Here is a 26248-nt window from a genome sequence, read left to right as displayed (position 1 = left end):
GCAACTATTTAGGGAGTGAGATTTGGAGCCAATTCTTGATTGCAACTACTTACTATAAGATTTTCTTTTGTAGGTTTTATTTAGATAGAACTTCACAAGATCCGAAAACCTAACTAGTGGTGACGCCACAAACAAGCGAGAGAATCGATAGTGGGAACGAGAAAATAAAGTTTAAGATCATGGCTGATGGAGGTCTCATAATAAATAAATTAGTTTATGAAAAAATAGCAGAGATATTTTGAAATTTTTTATGACGAGAAATACAGATGAATGGTTCTTTTTAGAATGGTATAATTAATAAAAAATGCATAAAAACTAATATTATGTTCAGCACTAATGGTTACACTTTTTTTGGCTGAAAATTATATATTCTCCTTTCTGGCCTATTAATGTACCAAACACCGATGTGTGTAGTTCTAATTTTTTTTGTGATTGTTGTATAAAACTGAAACAATCACACTCAAAATATTTAGTGGCAAAAATTATGTTATGGAAAAAAAAGATAACTATATGTTATCACCTTAAGAAAATCAAAATCCAATATTTTATCATTCTTCTCTTTTTTAAGAAACTATGTGGGCAATCCTCTTTGCTAAAGCAAAAACTATTGTGGTTATGGGAGCAATGAAATTTAGAGCTAATTCTTAATTACAGCCGCGTATTATAAGATTTTCTTTGTAAGTTTTATTTTGATGGAACTTCACAAAACATGAAAACCTAACTGGTGGTGGCACCATAGAAAGCGAAAGAATCGATAATGGGAAGGAGAAAAAGAAAAGTATAGTGATAACGAATGATGATGGTCTTATATCAGAGAAATTAGTCTTTGAAAAAGTAACAAATTTTTTTTTAATTTTTTTAAAAAATAATTATAGATAAATAATTTTACTTAGAATGATATAACTAATACGAAAACACATCAAAACTAATGTTATGCTCGGGACTAACGATTATACTCTTTTTTAATTGAAAATTACGTATTCTCATTTCTCGCCTATTAATTTTCATCCACTATATTCTTGAATAGGAATAATTATAAAAAATTATGTATAAACTTATTAAGATTTAATGGTTAAATGTTTAAATTTTTAAAAATTATATTTTCATACATAAATTTAATAAATATTTGCAATAGAATGTACATAACAAGTCTAGCTACCACTACCTACACCAAGCAGACATTTGAAGTTTTGATGTAATATCTAACATTTTAATATGGATAAAATGTATTAAAATTCATAACATAAAAGGCTAATTTGTTTTGTAAAAGGGTGACCCCATTTACACAACCTATATTGCTAATCCACAACCTCATTATAATTTTATTAGTTGAATAGATGATAACGCCTCTTGAATAATTATTTTCATTTTTATAGTTTTCTATATTTATTTATTTTTCTTTTATTTTTTACTCATTGATTCATGTGATCATGTTTTAACTTTTCTTTTTTCACTTCAACTTTCTTGATTTTTTATATTTACTCATTCTTATTATTTTATTTTTATCTTTTTTTTTTCTATTTTCATTTTAATTTATTTTATAACTAACCTAATTTTTTAGTTTATTTTATTTATTTACTTTTATATTTCAATATATAGCAATATAGGATTAACATAATTTTGGATTGGATACTACTTTTTTTTCCTCCCATTTCAACAAAGTTTTATTTTATAACTTTACATTTTGTAGAAGAATAAGATATACACAACGATAACTTAGATTCCAAAGAAAACTTCTCTTTCAAAAGAGACATTATTTAGTATATATATATATATATTAGTAAAATATTAAAAAAATGAAAGTTAAAGATTTATTTTATTGAGAGATGATTTCAGAAAGCATTCTAACTTATGTTCAAATTAAAAAAAAAAAATTACATGTCTCCTAGATTTTCAAGCAATACAAATGTCTCCTTATTTTTCAATATTTTTAATTTTTATTCTCTACACCATTTTTTTTTGTGTTTGTTTTATTTTTTTCTTTCTGATTTCTCTTTCTCATAATTTCCTTCAAAGTTATTTATATACATTATAATTCAATTTTTATAAGTGGGATTGATGTACACTTGCAATTTTTATGCTATTAATTTCATAGCAAAAGAATTATGCATGGTATGAATTATTATATATATATATATATATATATATATATATATATATATATATATATATATATATAGTTTTCAAGATGAGGAGAAATTAAGAAAAATATAAACAATTTAATAAAATTAAAGAATAATTTTATTTCAAATTTTTTTATTTTTATAATAGACTGATAAATGAAAAGAATAGTCAAAATTTTATTATGAAATATATAAATAAAATCTCAAATATTATATAAAATCAAATAAGATTTGTTTTATTATCCTATAAATGAAAGGTGATTATAATATAATATAACTTGTTGAAGTCAGAATTGAGAAAATCTATAAAATCTATATATTACTTTTTTATTTTTTAAAAAAGTAATTAACATTAAGAATTCACAAAATTGATTTTTTACCATAATTTGGGACGCGCTCCTGGAATGTCATGTGTTTTGCCGGCCATATCAGAGTTGGGTTTTGTATTTGGAACGACAGATGGTCAATTTGACACTTTTATTCATATTAAATGGTCAAATAGACGAGTTCGGACCACTTATTTTGACAAAAAACAATGCTTATAAAACATAATTTTGATAATATCATATAAACAATTAAATAATGTTTTTTTTTCTCTTTTAGTTCTAATAAAACTTTAAAATTTAATCAACTTTGAACCTCTCGTTAGGCTCATTAATCCACCCCTACTAAAAAGAAGTGGGCTAAAATTGATTATTGTCTAATGAATATATTACGAAATTATTAAGCCAACTGTTAGTGAGACTGACAAGCATGTGCTCAACTCTGTGCTGGAAGAACCTCTCCCACATTGTGTGTACTATCACAAATTATTTATTCTCTTACAACACCATGACAATATATAAATAAATAATAAGAAAGCGAGTCCTCAATTAAAACATAAATAATGTTTCAAGGAAGCTTGAACAATAAATATTTTGTTTAGTTGGAAGCAGGAAGATTAAGACATGGGTCAACACAGGCTACGTATTGTCTGCCTCTGTCTATAATCAACACCTCACATTACCTGTTCCCTTATCAAATCAAGATCTCAGATCCCATTTGCTTAAAGTTGAAGTCCAAACATTTGGCGAGTTTAATTATATACATGCCTAATGGAGTAAGTGAAGTTCGTTGAGATCCCAGATTGTAGCCAAGAAACTAGTATTGAACACCTAAAAGTAATCATTGAAACCAACTCACCACTAGCTTGAATAAAACACATATGTAACTCAATTATGACATTCAAGCTTAAGCTTGAGATGTAAAATGGTCTTTTCATCTTGTAGTAGTATTAAAAAATCAGGTTTTACTTCCTTTTCAATTCATTAAATATTTCTTTATTGTGATATTTTAACTATATGAGTTTTGATCGACCATAAATATTAAATTGCATTACTATCTAATAATTATTATAAATAATAAAGTAATTTCACCTATAATACATACTGTTAAGTAATATATAATTAACTTTCTAACTATATTAAATACGCATGTCGCAGTAAATATAAATATCTTATATTTTAATATCAAATAAAATTAAATATAATTTAAAAGAATATCGAACAAAATAGCAATGTAGAAATCAATAACAAAAGCGTAAGGCAGTGAAGAGTAACCAGTTTGTCCCTAGTCTCCATCATTCTTCGTGTCTTTCACTCCCCATGTCGGCAAAAGCAAATTAAATAAAATGAGAAGACAAACACAGCCTCGTTTTCGATGTCTTTTATAATAATACTATTTAGATTGTATTTTCTTTCAAATTAAAGAAAAAAATAAAAAAAATATTTCTTTTAAAGCTTCATTTACTTTGATGGAAAAATTGGGGTGTCTGCCAAGGACACATTCCCTGGAATAAATATGACGCGGTTGTGCTGCTTTGCAGCTAAACTAGGCAGCACTGGATTTATACCTGGTTTCTCAAGTTCTTTTTCTTTTTTTCCTCCAATCATATCTTTTGATTAGTTTTGGATATAAATTAAATCTCATACAATACCTGTTAAGAAATGTTTTAATTTTCTAAATCAAGATAAAAATATCATTTTATCTATAAATGGACCATAAATTATATAAAAAAATAAATATTTGTTAGAGTAACTTGAAATTAAGATTTTAATTTTTAAAAATAAATAATTTAGTATGACTCGTAATGTTTCAATTTTCAAATACTTTAGCTTTATATAAAATTCCTCCTACTTCTTAACCGGATGAAATGTATCTTGACTTTTATCATTTGTAATGATGAGATTGGAAAAAAAAAAAAACAATAAATGAAAAAAAGGTAGCAATAAGTTATACTAAAAATGTGAATAAATTTAATTATTATTGACAGGCTATATCTATTCTTTTTGGTTTATTTACTTGCTGACATATTACAGAAATTTTTTATAACAATAATAACTTTAGAGTAAAAAAAGAAAATCTATTGATGAAGTAATATTTTAATTAATAATTTACTATGAAATAATTATTGTCTAAATTTTATTTAACTACACTGTCAATTTTTAATAATCTTAAAATTTCAATTCCTACATTGGTAATGATTAATAAATACAAGACTAAAAATGATAAGAGAAGTGCCCTTTTCCTTCTTTTTACGCTGTTTCCGTGTTTTCTTTTCTTTCTTTGTGTCCCTTTACTGACCAAAAGCCCTACTGGTGGTAACCAACCATTTCTCGTGGTCCCTTAGATACACACCACCTAATATACGACTTCCAGCAGTAGATTTTTAGCTTTTATTCCAAGTCAAACTACCAGACAAAACAGCTTTTTAAAATATCAGAAATTCCCACAAATTATAAAAGGAAAAGAAAAAGTTGTATAAAGGTTTGCATCTATCTGTCTTTAAACTTATTAAAGCCCTTAATTAAATTAATAAAAGAAATTTAAGGAAACAATTATTTGATTTTTTTTATTTTTTTTTACACATACATTGCATTAAATAAAATGCGTAGTTATTTGTTTTATTAATTTATTTTTTCTTACCTCCTCTGGCGGTTTAAATACAATTTAAACTCGACAAACTGTCTGTCACCTTTTTCTCTTTTTTCTTTTTAACTTCAGAGGAAAAGAAGTAATAGTAAAGTGCCAACATTCACCGCTTAGCTCAAGCCTGTTCCAGAATCTCTCTTCTCTCTCGCTATATATTGATATACAAATAGCCATTTCTTGGCTCTGTTTCAAACACAGAGTAGCCATGGGACTGGCCATTGAAACCCAGTTGCATGTGGTCTTTTTCTTGGTAAGTGTGGTTCTTTTCGGTGCTGTGAATGGGAAACAGTACAGTTCAGCTGTAGGAGACCCAGGAATGAGAAGGGATGGACTGAGAGTGGCTTTTGAAGCTTGGAATTTTTGCAATGAAGTTGGCCAAGAAGCTCCTGACATGGGAAGCCCAAGAGCTGCTGATTGTTTTGATCTCTCAAGTAAGCACAACCACCATAAAAGAAAACAACCATTATTAAAAAGTGGGTTCTTCTTTGTTCTTCTTTTCCTTTTTTCTTTTTCTGCAATTTATTAGTTTGTTTAATGTCCTCGATTGGCATCCAAATCTGTTACTGTTGAAATGGTTAGATATCTGTCTAGCTTATGTAAACAAATTAAAAAGATTTACTCTTTTTAATTGTTGGATTCTTTGGCATTTACATGGTTTGTGCTAATTCTTGATTATAATGGGGCAGGTTCTACACTGAAACATAAGGTAACAGAAGCTGATAACAAACTAGGAGTCGGCCAACCATTCCCAGGGTTAGCACCAGGAGCTATAAGCAATGCAGACCTTTATGCAGCACAAAAAGAGCTTTATCTGGGTTCTTTATGTCAAGTTGAAGATACCCCAAATCCATGGCAATTCTGGATGGTTATGCTTAAAAATGGCAACTACGACACAAGGTCTGGTTTGTGTCCACAGAATGGGAAAAGGGTACCACCTTTTAGCCCAGGAAGGTTTCCTTGTTTTGGAGATGGGTGTATGAATCAACCCATATTGTATCATCAACCAACTCAGCTTATAGATGGTGGTATTTTACAAGGAAGTTTTAATGGGAGTTATGATTTGGGTGCTGATACAGGGGCAGGACTAGGTGGAATTTCTTTTTATGAGGTTGTTTGGGTGAAGAAAGTTGGAGTTGGAAGTTGGGTCTTTAATCATAAGCTCAAGACTTCTAAGAAGTATCCATGGCTTATGTTGTACCTAAGAGCTGATGCAACCAAAGGATTTTCTGGAGGATATCATTATGACACAAGAGGCATGCTCAAAATTGTAAGTATAAAAAGATTGGATCATTAATAATTTTTTAAGCCTAATACTAATTATTGAAAACTCATTTCAACCGTTTCCTCATATATAGTAAATCTAATCTGCATCAACAGAAAATTGCTGTTTTCCTCTCTGCTATATGTAAGTAGTATTAAACTTGCAAAGGAAAAGAATATGTGCTCTTTGTGTTGCTTTGGTGTTTATGAATACAAATCTTCTGTTATCCAGCAGAATAAGTCACAAGTAGGACGGCTAAATACTAAATACTTTCCAACAATGTTAAAAGGACTTCAATTTGTATTGGAGCTTTAACGTTGGGGCACGGCATTAATAGCAGTTTTATTTATAATTTGTCCTTTCCATGATATTTATTTTTACAATTTGTTATATGTTTTTTATTAACTCTTGACTGCATATCTAAAGATGGTCAAACCTACAGCTGCTTAATTTGTAACGCAAGACTTATTGAACTTCAAACAGATTTTGTTGAAGCTCATTAGGCCTCTAAGATTAGGAGTCTTAAGCTTTCTTGATTGAATACTTTAGCCCTTTCGACATGGCTTTTGCTTATCATGCTCAGGATCATCATAGGTAGCAGCAATTGAATCTAATTTTTCAGGGTCAATTTTGAATTTTTGATTCCAAATTTCTTGAAATTTTCTTCACTAAGTATAAATAAACTATTCCAACAAATTCTAGTGATTCTCTCTGCTGTCTGACTTCTGAGTACTGTTTTACTTGTAAAAACAAAGAAATACGATCCTCTGTGTCTTAATGTGTAGAAATTTATCCTTTTGATGTGGCAGACACAGAAGTATTTGCTTGCTGGTTATGTTCTTTGATAAAGTGAAATAGACAGGTCAATAACAGGACTGCTAAAAAGTAATTACCTTCTGTCAATGTTAGTTTTTCTTAATTTGCGGTATAACTGAGATGATGGGGCAAGGCATGAATAACTGTTATATGCTTTTAAATCTGTCGTTGTCCTTTTCTTGATATTTGTATCTTGAATTATTCCTTCATTTCTATTAATCATTGATTGTCTATAGACTGTCAAACACACAGCTGAATTCTTAATTTATGTTGAAATATGTGACTGGACTTTGCTGAACTAGTATCTGACTGGAAAGTGCTTGCAAGAACTTGTACTACTTAGCCAAGCACATTGTTAGAAAGAAATTAGAGGTACTTAGATAAGACTTGCTTTATGGGTAAATGAATGCAATTTGTGATAGATTTACATCAGTTTGCATTGAGCAAAACCACTAAAAGCTGAAATATGTGCCTGTATTGAGTCCAAATATCTTTTCTGATTTTTAATGTAATTGCTTAACTAGGAAAATTTGTGCTAATTCATTTTATTTTGCATTCCTCGATTCAAATTTATATATCATATGAATGACGAAATTAGTTGCCTTCCAGCTTCCAGAGTCACCTAACTTCAAGGTCAAAGTGACATTGGATGTTAAACAAGGGGGAGGACCCAAGAGCCAGTTCTATTTGATAGATATTGGTAGCTGCTGGAAGAACAATGGTGATCCTTGTGACGGAGACGTGCTCACTGATGTAACCAGATACAGTGAGATGATCATCAATCCCGCAACTCCTGCTTGGTGCAGTCCCAAAAGTCCAGAAAACTGCCCACCATACCACATTACTCCAAACAACACAAAAATTTACAGAAATGATACAGCCAACTTTCCTTACGGGGCTTACCATTACTATTGTGCTCCAGGAAATGCCCAATTTTTGGAGAAACCCGTCAGCACTTGTGATCCTTATAGCAACCCTCAGGCACAAGAGCTACTTCAGTTGCTGCCTCATCCTATATGGGCTGAATATGGTTATCCAACGAAACAAGGAGATGGTTGGGTTGGAGATGCCAGAACATGGGAGCTTGATGCCGGTGGACTATCTAGTAGACTGTACTTCTATCAGGTAAGTAAAGTAAAAGATCTTCTTCTAAGGGATGCATTACCAGTTCACGTAGTTGATGTCTTTCTGTGGTTGCAGGATCCTGGAACACCTCCTGCTAGAAGAATTTGGACATCAATTGATATGGGTACTGAAATTTTCGTTAGCGACAAAGATGAGGTGGCAGAGTGGAACCTCAGTGACTTGGATGTCATCCTGACATAGTGTAAACTTCAACTGTCATTCTGTCAACCTTTTTGTTCTAGCTTTTCTTTCTCTCAACGAATTTGTTTTGAAGTTTACAAAAGCTGGCAAGAAGAGTTGAGAAGACATTTATCATCTCTGATAATACTAATATAAGATAGCTGGGATCGGAGTCGCCAAACAAGCCCGCAAGGACAGGCACACTCATCCTGGAGAGACGATTGTGTAATCTAATTTTATTGTACTTTTATCAGTTTTGTTTTTTCATCAGTGCAATCCAAATCGGCAATGATGATGCTCATATCCCAAACGGGTAGTCCAAGTTTTGTTTAAGTTTTTGTTGTATTCTTGACTTTTCTGGCCGCCGTACCCCCTTGTTAAAGCAGAAACTTGACCGCTAACTACATTGACTTCTAACATGGTACCATGGCTAACAAATCTATCTTCCCAAAGGAAGATGATAAAACAAAGATCATGGTTCTAATTGTGGCAATTACACATACATATTCAAGAAGGCAATCAAATGGTTCACATGTATGAGTTGCAAGCTTCAACAAAGAGAATCAGCAAGAAAATAAACATGATAGCCAGGGGATAACATTCTCTTTCTCTACAAACACATATAGTTACAAATTGATTTATACAAGTCCATGTTTTTGAAATATAAGCTTATGCAAGGGTAAATGAAGACCGTAGCTGTTGGAGCTATGTGTTTGTTTGGGATTAGTGATGACTGTAGGTTTTCGTTCAATTGGAAGATAAGAAATAAAAAAGGTTAAGAAAAATATATCCCTTTTAAGCTCTAGTGAAGATGCAAAAGTATATTCGTTACTGTACACGAGAAAGACATAGTTCATTAAGCTAGTAGAAGAAGAAAAATGCGACCTAGAGCATCAGCGTGTTTGATGAAGAAAATCAAAATACAACGTACCATAAGATTTTTAAACATAACTTTCTATGTTTCATTAGCCAAACACAAAGTCTGAGGTAATTCGAGAATTAATAGAATAACAACAAAAAATGCATGCAAGTTAGATATATTTATTAACTTGAGAAAAGTAAATATTAAGAATGCATATGATGAAGTGAACCACTAAAGAGATTACTATATAAAAAAAAAACTGACAGAATCATGAATTGAGAGAATCAAGTGAAAATAAGTGCAAATATATGGAAAATTAAAGGTATCAAGTCTGGATACTTCTCGCGTAACTCTTGTTCGGATACTATATCATTTTTCTCTTGCGGAGCCCACATCACTAAGGCACCCTGCATGGAATTGAAAGATAGTCATTCAACTCTGATAGATACAAAACAAATTAATGATAACTGTTTTTGAATTTCTTATGTTTACTTGTATTTGGCATGGTGGAAATAAGTGAAGCTTTTCGAGAGCTTCCTTTAAGTCTCTGCAGCTTTTTACAGTTGGTAATTCGCGTACTCTAGCAGCCACCAAGATTGTAATCTGAATACATGTAATCATAATAAGAAAAAGAAAAGAAGAGATCATCATAGTATAGCAGTTCTCGGTAATGTTTGCCACACTGTCAGATGTCATAAGATTACAGTAAAGACAGTTTGATGATAAAAAGTAAAGAATATTTGAAATTGATAACTCAATATCTTACCACCATGTATCTATCACATAAATCATCTGCATTCCCACTTTTTGTACTTTTTATTTTCATATTATTTACATTAACAAGTGATACTTCATCAAATTTCTGTTTTTCTTCGGTGAAGATTTGCACGAATCGTTCTTCTGCATCATCTAAATTTCTTTCAACAGCCACCTACAATAATGGCCATATTTAAAACTAAACAAGTGAGTAAAAACAAGTTATCTTGATCAATTAATCATAAAGAGTACGTAAGAGAAAATGGGTCAAATTCCATGAATTGACATTCAGATTTCAGACCCTGCATCAACCAACTAATTACAATAAACAATATGATAATTTGACTTGCAGATAAATGGCTAGAGAAGATGTAAGGGACATACTGAGGCAATTGCCATGTTAACCCTGCAATTAATAAAAGCAAATACACATCAAATCAAATGTAGACGGATGCATTTTTAATTTTATATTTTTTTATCTCTATCTTCTGTTTCGAGTAGAAAAAGAAAAATTAATGTCATAAAGTGGATAACTAAAAAAAATGATGCTATATATTAATTCTGTTCACGAAATTCACTGCAATTAGTGTTAAGAAACTCTTACTTTTCAGTTTATGAACCAAACCATACGAGTTGGATGTATCCACGAATTCAGCAATGTGATCGAGATCTTGTTGCAGTGATTGCAGAGCACCAAACAATCCGACCTAGATTGATAATTATTTGAAAACAAAAACAATCATTTAAAGAGTAGACAGACAGAGAGCAAGAACTTGACCTAATTTATTTTTAATAACTTCGTTTGAGGTCATAAATATAAATAATGATCAGTAATGCTTACAGAAAGAATTTTTATTAATTCATTAGGCCATACCTGAAGCTTGAGAAAAGAAATCTTTCTTCTTTTATCTTCTTCTCCTTCTCCTTCTCCTTCTCTCCGACGATTCCGTGGATAAATTAGAGGCAAGGGGATTAACATAAAGAGGAAACACAAGAAGAATACAATCACTGTGCTGTCCGTCTTCGGTGACTTCAGTGGCTTACCGCATGCGTTGCAATGCAATCACAGCATGAGCTGCGATCAAATTGACGACCAAGACGATGAGGATGAGGAACGGGAAGAAGAAGAAGAAGAAAATCCTCCCACTGCACCGCCAGATAAAGCCAATGCAGGGTAGCAACGACATATCGTCGCATTCATTAGTAATAAACCTAACACCAGTACCATGGTGGCCAGGCCTTGACGTTTCATACCCTTAATAAGGTCTTTGCAAGCAATCTCGATAGTGTTGTTTTTCCATTTACTTTCCGTAGGAGAAGTGTTTGCACTCACCGGGTTATTATCTTTAATTCGGTCTTTAGCAACATTAATATTCAAATTTATTAATTTTGAATTTACAAGTTTGAAAAATCTTGAGGATCTGGAGAAACATAGATTGTTGGATCGGTTCTGCCAGCGAGAGGGTGATGAAGGTACGACGCACCCTTTCCAACTCCGTGTGGATAGATTGACCTTAAACACCGTTCCGATCGACATGAGCCCGAGGCTGCTTTACCGGTTTTTCCCAAACCCTAACTTGAATTATGAGTGCTGCCAATAATGATAATCTTTTTTATAAGGATAAGTAATTAGAGTTAAGATATTTGATTTCGCTGGTTATATAGATTGGATTTAAATCAAATAACGTGTTTTAGTATACACACACATAAATTTGGATATAAATGAAATACCAACTAAATTCAAGAGCCCAGTGGAGAAGGAAGGATATTACATCATTTCTCCTTCAAACTAAAAAATCCATTGCTGCATGCATGTTAACTAGGCTGGTCACAAATTTTTGAATCATATTACAAATTGATATCAATACTTTAATTTAATTAATTAGTATTTAAATTTTATGAAAGTGGATTAATTTGAAATAACTTTCTATTTTCAAGCCAATTGAAGCTGACGTGGCAATCTGAAAAGAAATATTTCTTTAGATTTTTCACATGACCTATTGCCACATCATTAAAATAAGTCCAATAAGCAAATGAGTCATACTCCCTATTTCTTTTCCTAAATTAATTCTTAATTTCCCAAATTGAATCCTAAAATGTGAATATAAAAAACTCTAGCCTCAAATTGACTCCACCTCATTCCTTACATCAGCTTCTTCGGCATGGTATTCTTCAACAAAAAGAGTCATGCATGTCTCTACAAGCTTTATCAGTGATCCTTCTAATTATAAACTTGTACTACTTACCTGAATGCAACTTGCATCTTTTTAGGTTTTAGAGGATCATACACCATTTGGAAAGCAATTGTATCTGTCTAATTAGCTGCTGATGCACTATACAAATCAAAATTGTGTTGCACACCACCTTTTTTGTTAAATCACGAGAGTAAAATCCTTTTTTCAGCTCAGTATCTTGCTCAAAAAATTTATTAGTCCATCCTTCATCTCCTTAAGAACACTCACATGAATATCACAATTGACAACTTAAAAAATTCCAAGTCTCTAATGCATTTCCTACTACGTCAACAATCTCCTTGTGCGAAAGTGCACTATCTTCTACTTCTTTAAGGTTTATGACAGGAAAGCTAAACTCAGTATCTGGAGTAGGTGGATTTTTCTCTAAAGCATTAGGTGGTTGATAGAAAATGTGAAAGATTTTTTGTAAATCCAGCATCAACAAGTCTTTAGCATCAACTATTGTATCATCAAAAGCTTTTATCTCACTTGATCGACAATATTAAGGGTTGAATGTAGAGTTCATTTCTCTTTAGTCAAGAAATAAAATAATGAAAAAGTGACATAATACAAAAGAAAATATTAGTGAAATAATACATAAGAAGATAGTTTTTAGTTGAATAGTTAAAAATGACCCACAAATTCTTACCAAAATCAAATAGTCAGCAATCAATATCTCTTCCTTTCTTTCCTCTTTATCCTCATCTCATTTACAACAAGACTGAAAGTGATTTCATGCTTAGCAATAATTGGATCCACTCATTCCCAAGCTTTTGAACCAGTTGGTTTTACAAATCAGTAACCTCATTATGCGGATTTTCATTGTTGAATGCAAGCTGCAATGCCTTTGCTAAAAGTTTCTTATGGTCGTAGTTGAGAATCTTCATTCTTTTAGATAGGTTCTCTTTCTCTTGGATAACTGCTTGAATATCCATCTCAAGGTCAGATATTATCTTATGAGTCTCCTTCAACTTAGAATTCAAGGAAGATATTTTTTTTTTGATATTCTTCCAGATATACAATTAGTGATCCACAATAGCTTTCGAGTTCACACCTGTTCTGCAGTAGAGAACTATTATCATGGTTAGCCTCCGAGAATGCACCTCTTAGCCATTCAATCGTATCCTCTGGTTCCACAGGTCGCAGGTGAGTGGGCATATTGATCTTGTTCAATAGTTCTTCCCATCTTTGCACCAATTGGTTCCTTTCCATCAATGATTGTTTCGACATTTCATTTTGTTCATGTAATCCATAAAACTTGCCTTGAAGATCCTCATAATTCATTCTCAATTAATGGAGTTAGGGTCAATTTGATGCTAGGATTTTTTATATTCACATTTTAGGATTCAATTGGAAAAAATTAGGAATTAATTTAGAAAAATATAGGGAATGGAACCCGCTTGCTGATTGGACTATTTTTTAATAATGTGACAATAGCTGATGTGAGGATCTAAAGGAATATTCCTTTTCAGATTGCTACATCAGCTTCAATTGGGCGGAAAATGGAGAATTATCCTAAATTAATCTATTTTCCTAAATTTTGAGTATTAATTATAATTAAATTGAAGTATTGATATCAATTTGTAATATGGTCCAAAGGTTTGATACCAGTTGAACAATTTACCCCAATGCATAACCTACCAGCTTTTCGAACCTCACATTTACAACATAAGTAGTACAATAAGTGATGATAAAGACAAGCTTGCCGCTGACAAGTTCATTCAAATGATAAAGAACAGACTGATAATGCATTGAAGAAGCTCTTGAAATGATGACCAAAATTTGCAAGAAAGGATGATTATGGAGAGAAGTTTAAGGAGGTGGTAGCAAATTGTGACCCACTCGTAAAGCGAGTATATGAAAAGGGTAGTTGGCTTATTCTTAAGATAAAGAACCATATGATGAAATAAAAGACGGCTTAAAGCGTGCATGAATTACTCTTTTTCTTCTTCCACCTTTCTTTTTCTGCTTTATTTTATAAATTTTAATTTGTCATATTAGTCGGGGCAACATTAAATATCTTAATTTAAATTGTCTATTTTTAATGAAATAAATTAGATAATAATTTAACATGACTAAATGAGTTTAATTTAAAGAAGTTTAGAAATACTAAAATAAATGATTTTATCTATTAGTAATTTTAAATTTTTTATTAAAAACAAAATTAATTAAGTATTGATTTCATAAATTCTCGATTTGTTAAAAAAAACTGTTATTTCTTTTTTATATTAAATGAATCAGTAGATACGATCCATATATAAGAGCTCAGCAAATAGTTCCGCCACATGGTTCAAACGTCCAACTCCAAGCCCATAAATAGTGCTAAGTGAAATTACTAAAAACTCCAAAATTAAGTCTTAGTTGCGGTTTGTACATTTAACAATTTTTGTTTTCCTATTTGCTCTCTTTCTTTCTCTCTCTCTCTCTCTCTCGTTGAAATCTGAAATTCCCAATCTGAAAAATCTAGGGTTTCTTATCCATTGCTCTAAAAGCCTGGGTGTTTTGCAAGCTCTTCGAACCTTGAATTTTTAGGTCAGCTTCTCTCTTTTGTGATTTCTTATCGTTTTCTTTCTTTAAGGTTTTCTTCTCTATTGCATTGTTTTCTTATGTAACTTTTAGCTGTTGTTTTCTAAGGCAAAGCTCTGATGTTTTCACATGCATGTTTTGAATGTTCCAAGTTGCATGCTTAAATGTATATGATTTTAAACTGCAAATCTAATTTGTTCATGCATTAGAAGAAGATTTTGGTGTTTGTACAATAAATCTGTTTAGGTCAAAGACCCAGGTCTTTTATGCAGTTAAGCTTGTTGAAAACTGCAGATATACGCTGAATTTGTGAATTCCACATTCTTTTCTCTAGCTGTGTTTTAATTATTACTGCTATTATTATTAGTTGAAGGTAAATGGGAATTCTGTTTATAATGACTAATAGGGTTTCCATGGACAGATTATTTGGACTAATTGAATTGCATATGTTTGCAGTTAATTGCCAAGCCATGCCTACAGGGAGGCTTATCGTGATATGCCACTCGGGTGGGAAGTTCACCTCAGCTAGTGATGGTTCCTTGTCATACGGTGGCGGAGAGGCTCATGCTATTAGCATAAACCGTGAAGATAAATTTCAAGAATTGAAGTCAGAGGTGGCAGAGATGTGTAATTGTGATCCTGCTTTATTGACCATCAAATACTTCCTCCCTGATAATAGACAGACTCTCATCACTATATCTAGTGACAAAGACATACAACGCATGCTTGATTTTCATGAAGACTCCAAAAGTTTAGATGTTTTTGTCATAAAAAATGATGACTTGCAAGTGTTTCAAAGCCAGGTCTCAGCTCTGCCTTGTAGTAGGTAAAGCACTTATCCTCTTTAATCTGAATGGGAGAATTTCGTGATTTTGCTGTTTTGAATGGATCACCTGCCTCTTAATAAAACTTGTGTTTGAGGTTCTTGGTAGGACTTGGATTTAACAGGTTCCAACCTTTGTGAATTAAGATTCCATTTTAAGCTGGAATATGTGTGTATATTATGTTTCAGATTTCGTATAAGTCTCATCCTTGCATATTTCCTAAGCATTTCATACGTGCTTCCTCTCGCAGGTCCAGTGGTAATATGATAGATGAGCCTGTAACTCCTATCAATGTTGCCCCTGTTGCTTCTGTTCCTTTGGATATGGAGCATCCCAATTCTTTGAGCACTGATGTAGTGGATCCTGGGCAGCAGAAACTTCTTATATCATGGTCAAAAAGCATAACTGGTCTGCACCAGCAGTTTAATAATGTTAAGGAATTGCGTGAGGCCTTGCGTAGGTATTGCATTGCTCTTGGATTCAAATGCAAATTTAAGCACAATGACAATGCTCGTGTAAGCGCCAGGTGTAAAGCGGAAGGTTGCCCCTGGAGGATGCATGCGTCGAGGTTGTCTACCACACAGTTGTTCCGAATTAAGACAATGAATGAAACACATACATGTGGAGCCGGAACAAGTAGAGTGAATCGTCCTAATGCATCAAGGAAAATGGTGGCCACTATTGCCAAGGAAAAGTTGCGCGATTCGCCAAATTTCACACCCAAGGAAATTGCCAAACAAATTCAGCAGGAATTTGGAATTGAATTAAGATATTCACAGGCATGGCGTGGGATGGAGACTGCCAGGCAGGAGCTTCAGGGTTCATACAAAGAGGCGTACAATCAACTACCTTGGTTACGTGATAAAATAATTGAGACAAATCCTGGCAGTGTTGTCACTCTTGCCACAAGGGAGGATCAAACTTTCCATGGATTCTTTGTTGCCTTGCATGCCTCAATATATGGTTTTCAGAATGGATGCCGCCCCTTACTTTTACTTGATACAATGACACTAAAAACTAAATATCAGTCAGAATTGCTGACAGCAACAGCCTTGGATGGAAATGATGGCATTTTCCCAGTGGCCTTTGCTGTAGTAGATGCTGTGAATGGTGATAATTGGCATTGGTTTTTGGTACAACTGAAATCTGCAATTTCAACTTTCCAACCAATCACATTTGTGGCAGACAAACAGATGGGGTTAAGACATTCTATTTCCATGGTATTTGAGGATGCTTACCATAGTTTTTGTCTTGATCATCTGTCAGAAGAGTTAAAGATGGGCCTTAAGGGCCCACATACTGAAGAAGTTGCCCGTGTTATCATTGCTCACCTTTATGACGCTGCTCTTGCAACAACATTTGAAGGATTTAAGAAGGGCATGGATAGCATTAAAAGCATCTCACCTGAAGCTTTTGACTGGCTTATGCAAAGTGAACCGGAACATTGGGCAAACTCACTTTTTGAAGGTTCACGCTATAACCAAGTCACATCAGGCACTGGTCAATCATTCTATAGTTGGCTCAATGAGCACTCAGTATTACCACCAGTTACACAGATTATTGATATCATTCGCCAAAGGATGATGGAGTTGATTTACACCCGAAAGGTGGATTCAGATAAGTGGTTGACAAGATTAACTCCATCCTCAGAGGAGAAATTGCAAAAAGAGATTCTAAAAGCAGAGTCACTTAAAGTTTCACTGTCACCTGGCACCTCTTTCGAGGTACATGATTGTCTGGGGGATGTTAATGGAGTTAATATTGATGCCTGGAGCTGTAGTTGCAGGGCATGGCAGCTTAATGGTTTCCCGTGTTATCATGGTGTGGTTGTCCTTCAACATTGTAATAGAAACTTGTATGATTATTGCTCCAGATATTATGCAACTGAATCATATCGATTGGCATATTCAGAGCCTATAAATCCGGTTCCAACAACAGATAAGCCTCTGCAAACCTCTCCAGTCCAGGTACATCCTCCTCCTCTTCGTCGTCTATCTGGCCCACCTAAGCAGAGGCGAATCCGATCAAAAGGAGTGATTAAAAGACCATTACATTGCAGCAAGTGCAAAGGACCAGGTCATAACAGAGCGACATGCCATGTGTACTCATAAATGCGTCATATTTTGTTAATTATGAAGTAGTTGTACAGGACCTTGGGTAGATCAGTTTGTGGCAGAGATATTGGCTGCTAAGGATGGCATAGATGGAAAGCTAAGTTCTAAAGAAGAATTTTCCTTGGTTGTTTGAAAATCATCTACTCCTAGTAATTAGTATTAATATGCGTGATCCTCCTTTATTTCCATAGTTTTCCTTGGTCCCCAATCAGAGTATTCTTAGCAATTATAGCTAAAAAAACTTTGTGGGCCTTCACTTTGCTTCAGCAGTCCTTTAGTTTTCTGAGTTATTGATTATATGTTTCCTTTCTCCTATTCTGCTCCTCCCCTTAACTTGTATGGTAAATATGCATCTTGACTGCTAGAAGAAATTTCTGGTTCCTCCACAGCAGTTTATTTTTAGATTTTTAGAAGAGTGTTTAGGTACACGAGGAATGCGTCATGCTGGGGACTAGAATCGTTTGCTAAGCATATTAACTATTTCCCTACTTCAGTTAACCGTAACTGTTGAGCCTTCTTTCGGTTTAAGTTAGCAGTCACATTTAAGTAGGATATGAATCTCATCATAGTTTTGTGGCTTCTAGTACAAGTGCCTACACTGGTAGGTGTAAACTTGTATCACGCAAGCGCAGGACATCTATCAGAGGGTTGGGCTGTCTGTTAAAGAACAGTTTGCTGCGGCAGCATTATTCACAATGATTCCTGGGAGCTGAATTTTGTTTTCTTTTGATTCTTTTGGGCATTTCTAGTTATATGTCGCGATTTATGATTACAGATTACTGCCTATTGCAAGTTGAATATGGGAATCGTGTGTAGTAATTATTCGCAGTTTATTTTCCCCCGGGGTTTTGTTTAGTGGTTCATTTTGACCATTGCTTGATTGTTGAGGACAGCCGGCAATTTTTTAGCTGCTTTGATGGCGTCCACTTGCATTAGGGCTAATACATTGTTATATCCCATGAGATATTGGATTGCCGGATGATACCCTGTCCAATACATTCATATCAAATTTTGTAATATTGCCCTATGGTTTCAAAAAAAAAAAAAAAAACTCCACATTATATGGTCGATGCATTATTCAGAGACATTGTATCTAAACATTTTAATTACTTTGCTAATGAGGCATCCAATACCATCATAATTGAACTTTCAAGTACAAAGAAAAGAAGACTGCAGTACATAGAATCACCTTAAGAAACTTAAAGAATTTGCTTAATCTGATTAGTACTGAAAGCAGGTGTACTGCGTAGTACATGGTCAGTCCAAGTATAATCTGATAGTACATCTCTGTACTATAACAATAACCCTTGTGCTTTTATGATGTATAAAATCCCACAGGCAGCATATCCCCGAAGACCATCAGGAAAGCCCTTATTTGTTTTGGCTCAGTTGGTTGTTCTATAGTTTGCCAACCGAGAAGGCAGTTTTTTTATTGCAGGTACTAGCATGGCATCATCAGTGGGAAGGTGTAAGGTAAATAGATTTTGATTTGGGATGTTGGGGAAGAAGGTACAGAAACAGACAGACAAAGACTGGGAACAGGCAGTGCATGGATGGGGCTACTAACAGAAAACATCTGTTTTGGCTCTACCCCTGCACTGCCTCTTCCCTGGCTTCCGGTTCTTCTTTTTGTGAGCCTTCATTTATTTTATTTTATTGAGTTCTGAAAATTTATTTTTAACAAAGCAAAAGCAGATTTGTTTATTTTTAACTTTTGATTTCGCATTCTAACTATACTATGGTTGGAATTGTCTGCACACGATGCCTGAAAAACAAATGATCTTAGGAGGAATTGGTATCCTTATTTTTGTCTATATCTTCTCTTTTTGCCATCTTCCTTTGCTTGTAGGAAGCAGATAAACATGACCTGATTTTTGTAATGAAGCAAACAATAATTTAGTAGAGGAAAATTATGTTGATATGATTGCATATTGAGATTGAGTCAGTGCCACATACTTCGTAGATAGTGACGGATTTCTACATTGCAACTTTTAATAAATGTTCCTACTTTCGTCCTTAATTTATATCGGGATTGAGTTTGAATGATATCCATGCTAACTAACCAGTATCTATGAATTATGAATGATGATTTCATAAATTCTGATAGATGATGCAGGTTCCACTTTTTGTTCTGTTCTGGGATCTTCACATATTGCTATGATCGATCCATGTGTATTGGCCAAGGGAATTTCTGCTTTGATTTGCTATGTTACAACAAATTCTTCGAGGAGCAAACTTCCTTCCTCCCCATGGATTAAGGTGCCAAAAGGACCAGAATTTTTGCTCCAGTTTAATTTCAATCCATTGGATCTTGAAAAAGGACCTCTCAATAATAATTCTATAAAAAGACTGTAAAATGTTACTTGACATAACATATAAATAGATGCATCGCAAGTTTTGTTTTTCAATACAATTTCTTGTAAAAAGTGCCCCATGATTAATCTCATAATGTACCTACTTCTACTCTTCAATGTAGATTTTCTTGGTTGCGAAAAGGGATTAATTTGCTCAGTATGGTTTCTTTGTTTCTATGAGCCACAAGTTCTTGTATGGCTGCTTCTGTGGTAACAATTTTTTGTAATCATTGTGATTTTGTTTTATAAGTTATAAATACTTCTTTGAGTTTATTCAATTCTGCACTTTTATTTAAAGTATTTAAATACACCTTACCCATGACTGTAGAGCCTGGAAATTATGCATAACACGAATGCCAACATGGAGAGCATCAACATCTTTTCTTTTTCTTTTTCTTTTTTTCCTTTTTTCCTTTTTCCATTTTACAAATTGTTTTTCTTTTTCCCACATACTAATAACTTTCGTCAGAAATTTAAACAAAGATGCTGCTTATGTAACATCAGCAAATGAGATGATCATAATGAGATTCGTACAAGAAGATCCTGACCCAGTTCAAAAGTCATTATCACCTGAACTAGTGAAAAAAAATCAGTAGCAGATTAAGAATGGATTGGTATCTCTTCTTTAAAAGAAAAGAAAAATCAGAATTTTGGAAAGAAACAATATATATCTAAACTAGAATGGCTATAAACTAAGTTCTACAAGTCCTGTTACATACAGGCTGGTATAATACCACCAAATTTTCTGCTGCTTTTTACAGAATAGAGCTGAAGAAACCTACTGAGGAAGTTCAAGAAATAATATTCCGATAATAATCCATCGTGTGCATGCTTTTGCCTTCTTCCCAGGCAAAGCTCGGACATGAATGTCTCTGTTTTGGTGAATTGTCATTAGCCCTACCCATCAATTTAGGTCTAATTGCACCAGCAACCTGTAAACGAAGGTACAGTAAGAACACAAAAAAATTGATGTAAGAACAGTATCAGAAATTATGCCAATGCAATGTCAGAGGAGTAAATATCTTATTCAGATTCTGAACATCTTTCAGCTAGGAATATATATCTTATCATGATGCCAAATTCATTCCTTGATAAAAATGAAATAAGAAGACAAAACTGATGTCGATTGGCCGGTGAATTATGATGGGAAAAAAAAAATTACATAAAAGGATTCATGTGGTAAAATTAGGGAAGACAGTCTGTCTTATGTGTCTTTCAATCTTAATCCTGAGAAACTCCACTGTTGACTCCTTTCCATTCTGTTCACTCATGGAAATCACCTCTCTGCAGTTTTTCCACACTAGAAAATAGATAAAAACAAAATTGTCCAAAACACACTTAACACATGTCTACAAGGACTTCACACCTCTTCCCATGAAGGCTTGCTCAGATAATGGATGACAAATAATTGATTGCCTTTGGGAGAAGAAATACTTGAAAACATGAGATTTATATGATTAGCAGATCACTATGTTAAAACAGTTGAAACTAACAGCAAACCTTCACCAACCATATGAATATTGAATACAACTGGCCATCACAGAGTAGCAGAAACAAATATAGTGGACAATTTGGCATTCTTTTTTGATATGGTCAATAAGATCCAAGATGATCTTATGAACATGGTAATTAAATAGAGTAACAATTCTTTGTAGCATTCACAAGAAACAAGATCCACTCTGAAGCTATTGCATTTTGCTTAATGAACTGCAATCATTTAGGGTATTAGGGTGAAAGAGAGAGAAGTACATGAAATTGAATATCACTAACAGAACCAGAAACTAGCTTTCACAGATCTTCTTTTAACTTTTTTAGAGCAAGAATTCAGTTTTTCAACAGTATTGAGAGAGAGATAAAGAAGACATGAGCAATTTTCCAAGGAAAAAGAAAAAAGAAAACTAAACTTCATTTTTGAATTTGGATTTATTAGTTGAACCTCAATTGAACTGAACTAGGAATTTGCAATCAAAGCAGACACATTTCAATAGCTGAAAAAACATGAATTATTATTCAGGAGGAAAATTGCTTATGTACTTCGAGCAGAGTGCATTCTGGGGATTCCAGTTCAGACCCTCCTATTAACAAAAACTACTGTGATCTTCATGAGACATGAAAGCATCCTATAGAACACATGATTTGTTTCATAAAACATGGCAGAGCAGGGAAAGGGACTTAAAACAGGAAAAGCAAATAAAGAAAAGAAAAGAAAAAAGCAGCGAAACAAAGCTAAAGCAAAACAGTTGATCGAGAAAGTAAAAACATACTTGTGGTCGTCTTCTGTCCAACATATAGGTTGAGTACAGTCAACTTGAACACAAACAGCCTGAGATTCTTCAACAATAAAATGATCCAATTCACCTGACTCAATACACTGCAGGTCTTGCAAAAGAATCACATAATGGTTTTGAACATCGTCAGCACTCTTCTTCCCTCCAACCATGGAAGCAACCGCTTCCCATCTATCAGGGTGTTCTTCATCAACAATAGCCAAAGCAAGCTCAAACAGCTTGTTCTCTTCCCAGCTCCATCCATACAACATTTTGGGAAACTCGTCCATAACAGCACACAACAATAAATTACCAAACTAAAACAAAACCTTTCTTTAAGTCTTGATCAGGGTTAAAGAATTGAACACTCTTTCCTGAGGAAATAAGGAAAGGCCGCCCGGTTTGTCATTCACATTATAGGATTCATCGAAGAAGCATGAGAATCTTCTTCTTTTTCTGGTGGTTTGTTTGATTCTCTTGACCGAGATTCTAACACCCCCTCGGTCTTTGGGGGCATGTCAGGTATGTGAGTTAGGAATTGTTTGGTTTTTTAAAGAGAGTTTCTGGGTCTTTTTGTGTCAGAGACAATAGGCTAGATCTATACGTAAGCAATGAGAGATATATCATATAAAATACTGATAAAATTAGTATTAAAGGAAACAGGTTTGTTTAAATACAGATACCAATAATCAGAAAAGGACAAAACTCAATTCTTCACTAACCATTTCTTGCAAGACCCAGAATCCCAATTTTTTTCTAAATTCAAGCACGGATCCCAGTTGTTGTTAGATCCGGAGCTGCTGGCATCATAAAGTTAAAAAAAAAAAAAAATCTTTATAGCAATAATATCAGAAATTCACTTGATCAATGGTGGAATAGAACCGGCATATTTCATCTTCAGCCAATTCATACCATTTTTATATCTAATAAAATATTCTACCTTGCAAGAAAAGAAAATGACTTTTGTGGGCTGGATCACTCCTTACCTGATTTTATTATCTTTTTTTAGTATCGACAAGCAAAATCAGAATTCACAAAAGGGTCATTTTCAATGACCCTTTTTTTCTTTCTCTGTGATCGTAATGAGGAAACAGTCTGCTGTAGAAGAGTGGAATCCAGGACTAAAATGAGGTAAAAGATATGTTTCTTTTATCAGTTTGTAAGAAGAAAAATAAAAACAACAAAACAAAAGATTTGCTTCTTTAGTTATGAATTTGCACTAATTGGGGATACCAAAATTAATCTAATACCTATCTTTTCTTTTCCCTCTCTTATAAGGTTTGCATCAGTCTCCTTCAATCATGACAGTTTGGACCCATGCTTTAGTACCTTGTCTCTCGGGGCACTTCTTATAGCCTTAAGGGCCTGTTTGGATACGAGGTATGCGAGAATCGGATCAGGGTTGCAAAAGTGTTCTTTGTTCTATATTACACGGTAATGGAAATATTTAAAGGCCAAGTTATGATTCATTTATTAAGATATTCAAACTTTAGTTATTTAATTATTTTAACATTTAAATTTTAAACTTTGAGTTTACAAATATTTGTATTTTATTTTTATATTTCTTAAATATTTTTTATTTTTGATTTAATTTAATCGGTGCTTAAATTTCAACTTTTTTTTATAATATGTAAATGTCTTTGTGTAATATATGTCAATGTGTTAAATAAAATTATATTTTAAAAAAATATTTAAATATTACAAGCATGGAATTGAAATGGTTATCAAATTATATTATAAAATAAAACGTTAAAATAACAAATAAAATTTAAGTGTTTAAATAAATATTTTAAATATCATAGTGATTACGTCAGAATTTACATATTCAATGATAAATATACTTATTCTCATTGTAAAACTTTTTAAAAAAATATTCTGAATTTAAATTATCTTTTTATTACTATATTTATTATAAATTTAGTTCATAAAGAGATTGATGTATAAAAAGATGACTATTACAGAATTTACACAAATATAATATAAAAGAAAAAGGAAAATAAAATCATAAAGTATGAGATTGTGACTAATGGATCATTTGTTGCGTACTGGTGTTCAGTATTTGCAAGAAATAAGAGTTGATCTGAGCCAAAAGGGGAGGAAAAGTATCACTTCGTACCCCACGGATAGTGTAACCCAATGGACCAACCTTTTCTCAACTCTCTTTTCTTAAACACCATTTTTTGTTTTAGATTAAGGTGTCTTCTGATAGTCGGAGATAGGGCCTGTGTAATATGAAAATAGCATGATTCAAGCCCGGAATTATCATTCGAGAATAAGCGGTACTTGTGAATAAGTTTAAGGAGATCTCCTGTCCAAAGAAATTATGGCACAACTCAACATTGAATATGGCAAACCCCCTTCTGCAACTTGCAGAATGGAGATCGAGTCAGATCCAAAGGTTTATAGGCTGGAAACCCGGTACCCGTCCAGTTTATATTATCTTCATTATTATTCATTCACCAGAGATAAGATCATGCAAATTTTTATTACCCACTTGCTCCTGGGAAATACTCAACTTAAACCCTCTTCTCCAACGACAACACAACAATGTCTTACATTGCCATAAACCACACAACAAGAGTGAGTTATTATTTTATTACATTCGGCCAGTCAGTGTTGAAAGAGAAATTAAATCTAACATATTTTGTCTTGAGAGCAAAATAGAGCTGTCAGAGAGTATATTGCCCACAAATCACAAAAGCTTCAAATACGACAAATTCTCCACTTGAAAAATCAAAAGAATTCTGTCAACTAACTATTCACAGGCAAGTAGGAATCTGTTGACAATAATATCCAATTTTGATAAGCGCACAAATGCAGGATGTAGAATCTTGTAATTGCCAAAACTTAGGTCTCTTGCAAATTTGCCCATCTCAAACGTAAGCTTTCCAATTTTGGATAGTTAAGATGAATGTTACGGTTAGTGTAGTTGACCGTCCATTTAAATACGCTAAGTATCAAAAAAATAATATTTTGCATTAATTATCAAATCAAACATATAATTTTAAATTTTTTTAATTTTAATACCATATTTTTAATATCAATTTCAATTTTAATATTTGATAAATTTTTTAATTAATATGATACCATGACATAAATTCTGATAGAAAATACGAGAATTGTTAACTCATTTTATTATTAAATTATTATTATTTAAACTCATAAAATTAATTTTTTAAATTTTAAAGTTCCATTAATTATAGTACTTAAATAATAATATATAGTAATGAGATTGTTGCTTTTTTTTTCGTAACTCACTTTACACCAACAAATTTTATTGATAATTTTACTAAGAACTAAAGTTAAAATCAATATTAAAATTTTAAAATTATATGTTTGATCAAATTTTCAAGTCACGGTATATTTTTTTTTAAATGTGCTCGCTCGTATTATTATTTTGCTGTGAGATCTTAACTACGAGCAATCATGCTGAATTTAAAAAATTAGAATTACATATTAAACTATTTTACCCACTTAATCAAAACTAGTCATACAAGGTATTAGATTAAAAAGTAATAACAAACTAAAAAATGTATGTCTAATTTATCCTTATCAAAACATTATAGTTTGTTTTTTCTTAAAGTTCATTAAGATGATAGAAAGTAATAGAATAAACTTAATTTAAGTTTACTAATTAGAATATGATAAAATTTATCTTTTTATTCTATATAAATAATAAACTCGTACCAACATAGGCATGATTAGAATAAAAATATAAGTCTTGGCTCATAAATTAATAATTTTAGGTTTGAAGTTTAGACAAAAACTAATGGGGCGAGCAAAATAAGAGTGAGAGGCCCAACCCCAGGCCCAGGCCCGTGAAGAGAACTGCTAAA

The 26248-nt window shown here is 32.8% G+C and overlaps 4 protein-coding genes across 8 annotated transcripts; 2 read left to right on the top strand and 2 right to left on the bottom strand.

The window, feature by feature from the left end:
• Positions 1-5174: 5174 nt before the first annotated feature.
• Positions 5175-8829, top strand: LOC8265883. Of its 2 annotated transcripts, none has more exons than XM_015716963.3 (4): positions 5175-5566; positions 5780-6360; positions 7780-8295; positions 8371-8829. In XM_015716963.3, exons 1-4 carry the CDS (start codon positions 5299-5301, stop codon positions 8494-8496), a joined length of 1491 nt encoding a protein of 496 aa, XP_015572449.1. In that variant the 5' UTR covers positions 5175-5298; the 3' UTR covers positions 8497-8829. The 2 variants fall into 2 exon arrangements, with proteins under 2 accessions (XP_015572449.1, XP_002515190.1); XM_002515144.4 differs by having other exon boundaries at positions 5176-5524.
• A 130-nt stretch (positions 8830-8959) lies between these two features.
• LOC8265884 lies at positions 8960-11834 on the bottom strand. Of its 2 annotated transcripts, XM_025156686.2 has the most exons (6): positions 10968-11826; positions 10698-10800; positions 10478-10499; positions 10104-10268; positions 9830-9940; positions 8960-9744 (listed from the first exon to the last, which is right to left on the bottom strand). In XM_025156686.2, the coding sequence occupies exons 3-6, from the start codon at positions 10490-10492 to the stop codon at positions 9622-9624; spliced, it is 414 nt and encodes a 137-aa protein (XP_025012454.1). In that variant the 5' UTR covers positions 10493-10499; positions 10698-10800; positions 10968-11826; the 3' UTR covers positions 8960-9621. The 2 variants fall into 2 exon arrangements, 1 of the variants encoding a protein (XP_025012454.1); XR_007217394.1 differs by lacking the exon at positions 10478-10499 and having other exon boundaries at positions 10968-11834.
• Positions 11835-14685: 2851 nt separating this feature from the next.
• LOC107260938 lies at positions 14686-20418 on the top strand. 3 transcript variants are annotated; one of them, XR_007216755.1, is made up of 4 exons: positions 14686-14859; positions 15310-15679; positions 15928-19264; positions 19908-20418. XR_007216755.1 is itself a non-coding variant. In XM_015716937.3 (3 exons), exons 2-3 carry the CDS (start codon positions 15324-15326, stop codon positions 17786-17788), a joined length of 2217 nt encoding a protein of 738 aa, XP_015572423.1. In that variant the 5' UTR covers positions 14686-14859; positions 15310-15323; the 3' UTR covers positions 17789-20418. The 3 variants fall into 3 exon arrangements, 1 of the variants encoding a protein (XP_015572423.1); XR_007216753.1 differs by having other exon boundaries at positions 19899-20418; XM_015716937.3 differs by having other exon boundaries at positions 15928-20418.
• Positions 20419-20617: 199 nt separating this feature from the next.
• LOC8265886 (protein RADIALIS-like 3) lies at positions 20618-23618 on the bottom strand. The gene is made up of 2 exons (XM_025156669.2): positions 22410-23618; positions 20618-21077 (listed from the first exon to the last, which is right to left on the bottom strand). Exons 1-2 carry the CDS (start codon positions 22700-22702, stop codon positions 21050-21052), a joined length of 321 nt encoding a protein of 106 aa, XP_025012437.1. The 5' UTR covers positions 22703-23618; the 3' UTR covers positions 20618-21049.
• Between the last annotated feature and the right edge of the window lie 2630 nt (positions 23619-26248).

Source organism: Ricinus communis, chromosome 1 (assembly GCF_019578655.1).
Source record: "Ricinus communis isolate WT05 ecotype wild-type chromosome 1, ASM1957865v1, whole genome shotgun sequence".
In the NCBI taxonomy this organism is placed as follows: Eukaryota; Viridiplantae; Streptophyta; class Magnoliopsida; order Malpighiales; family Euphorbiaceae; genus Ricinus; species Ricinus communis.
The sequence above is the reverse complement of the archived record's forward strand: the minus strand, read 5'-3'. Positions and strand labels throughout refer to the sequence as shown.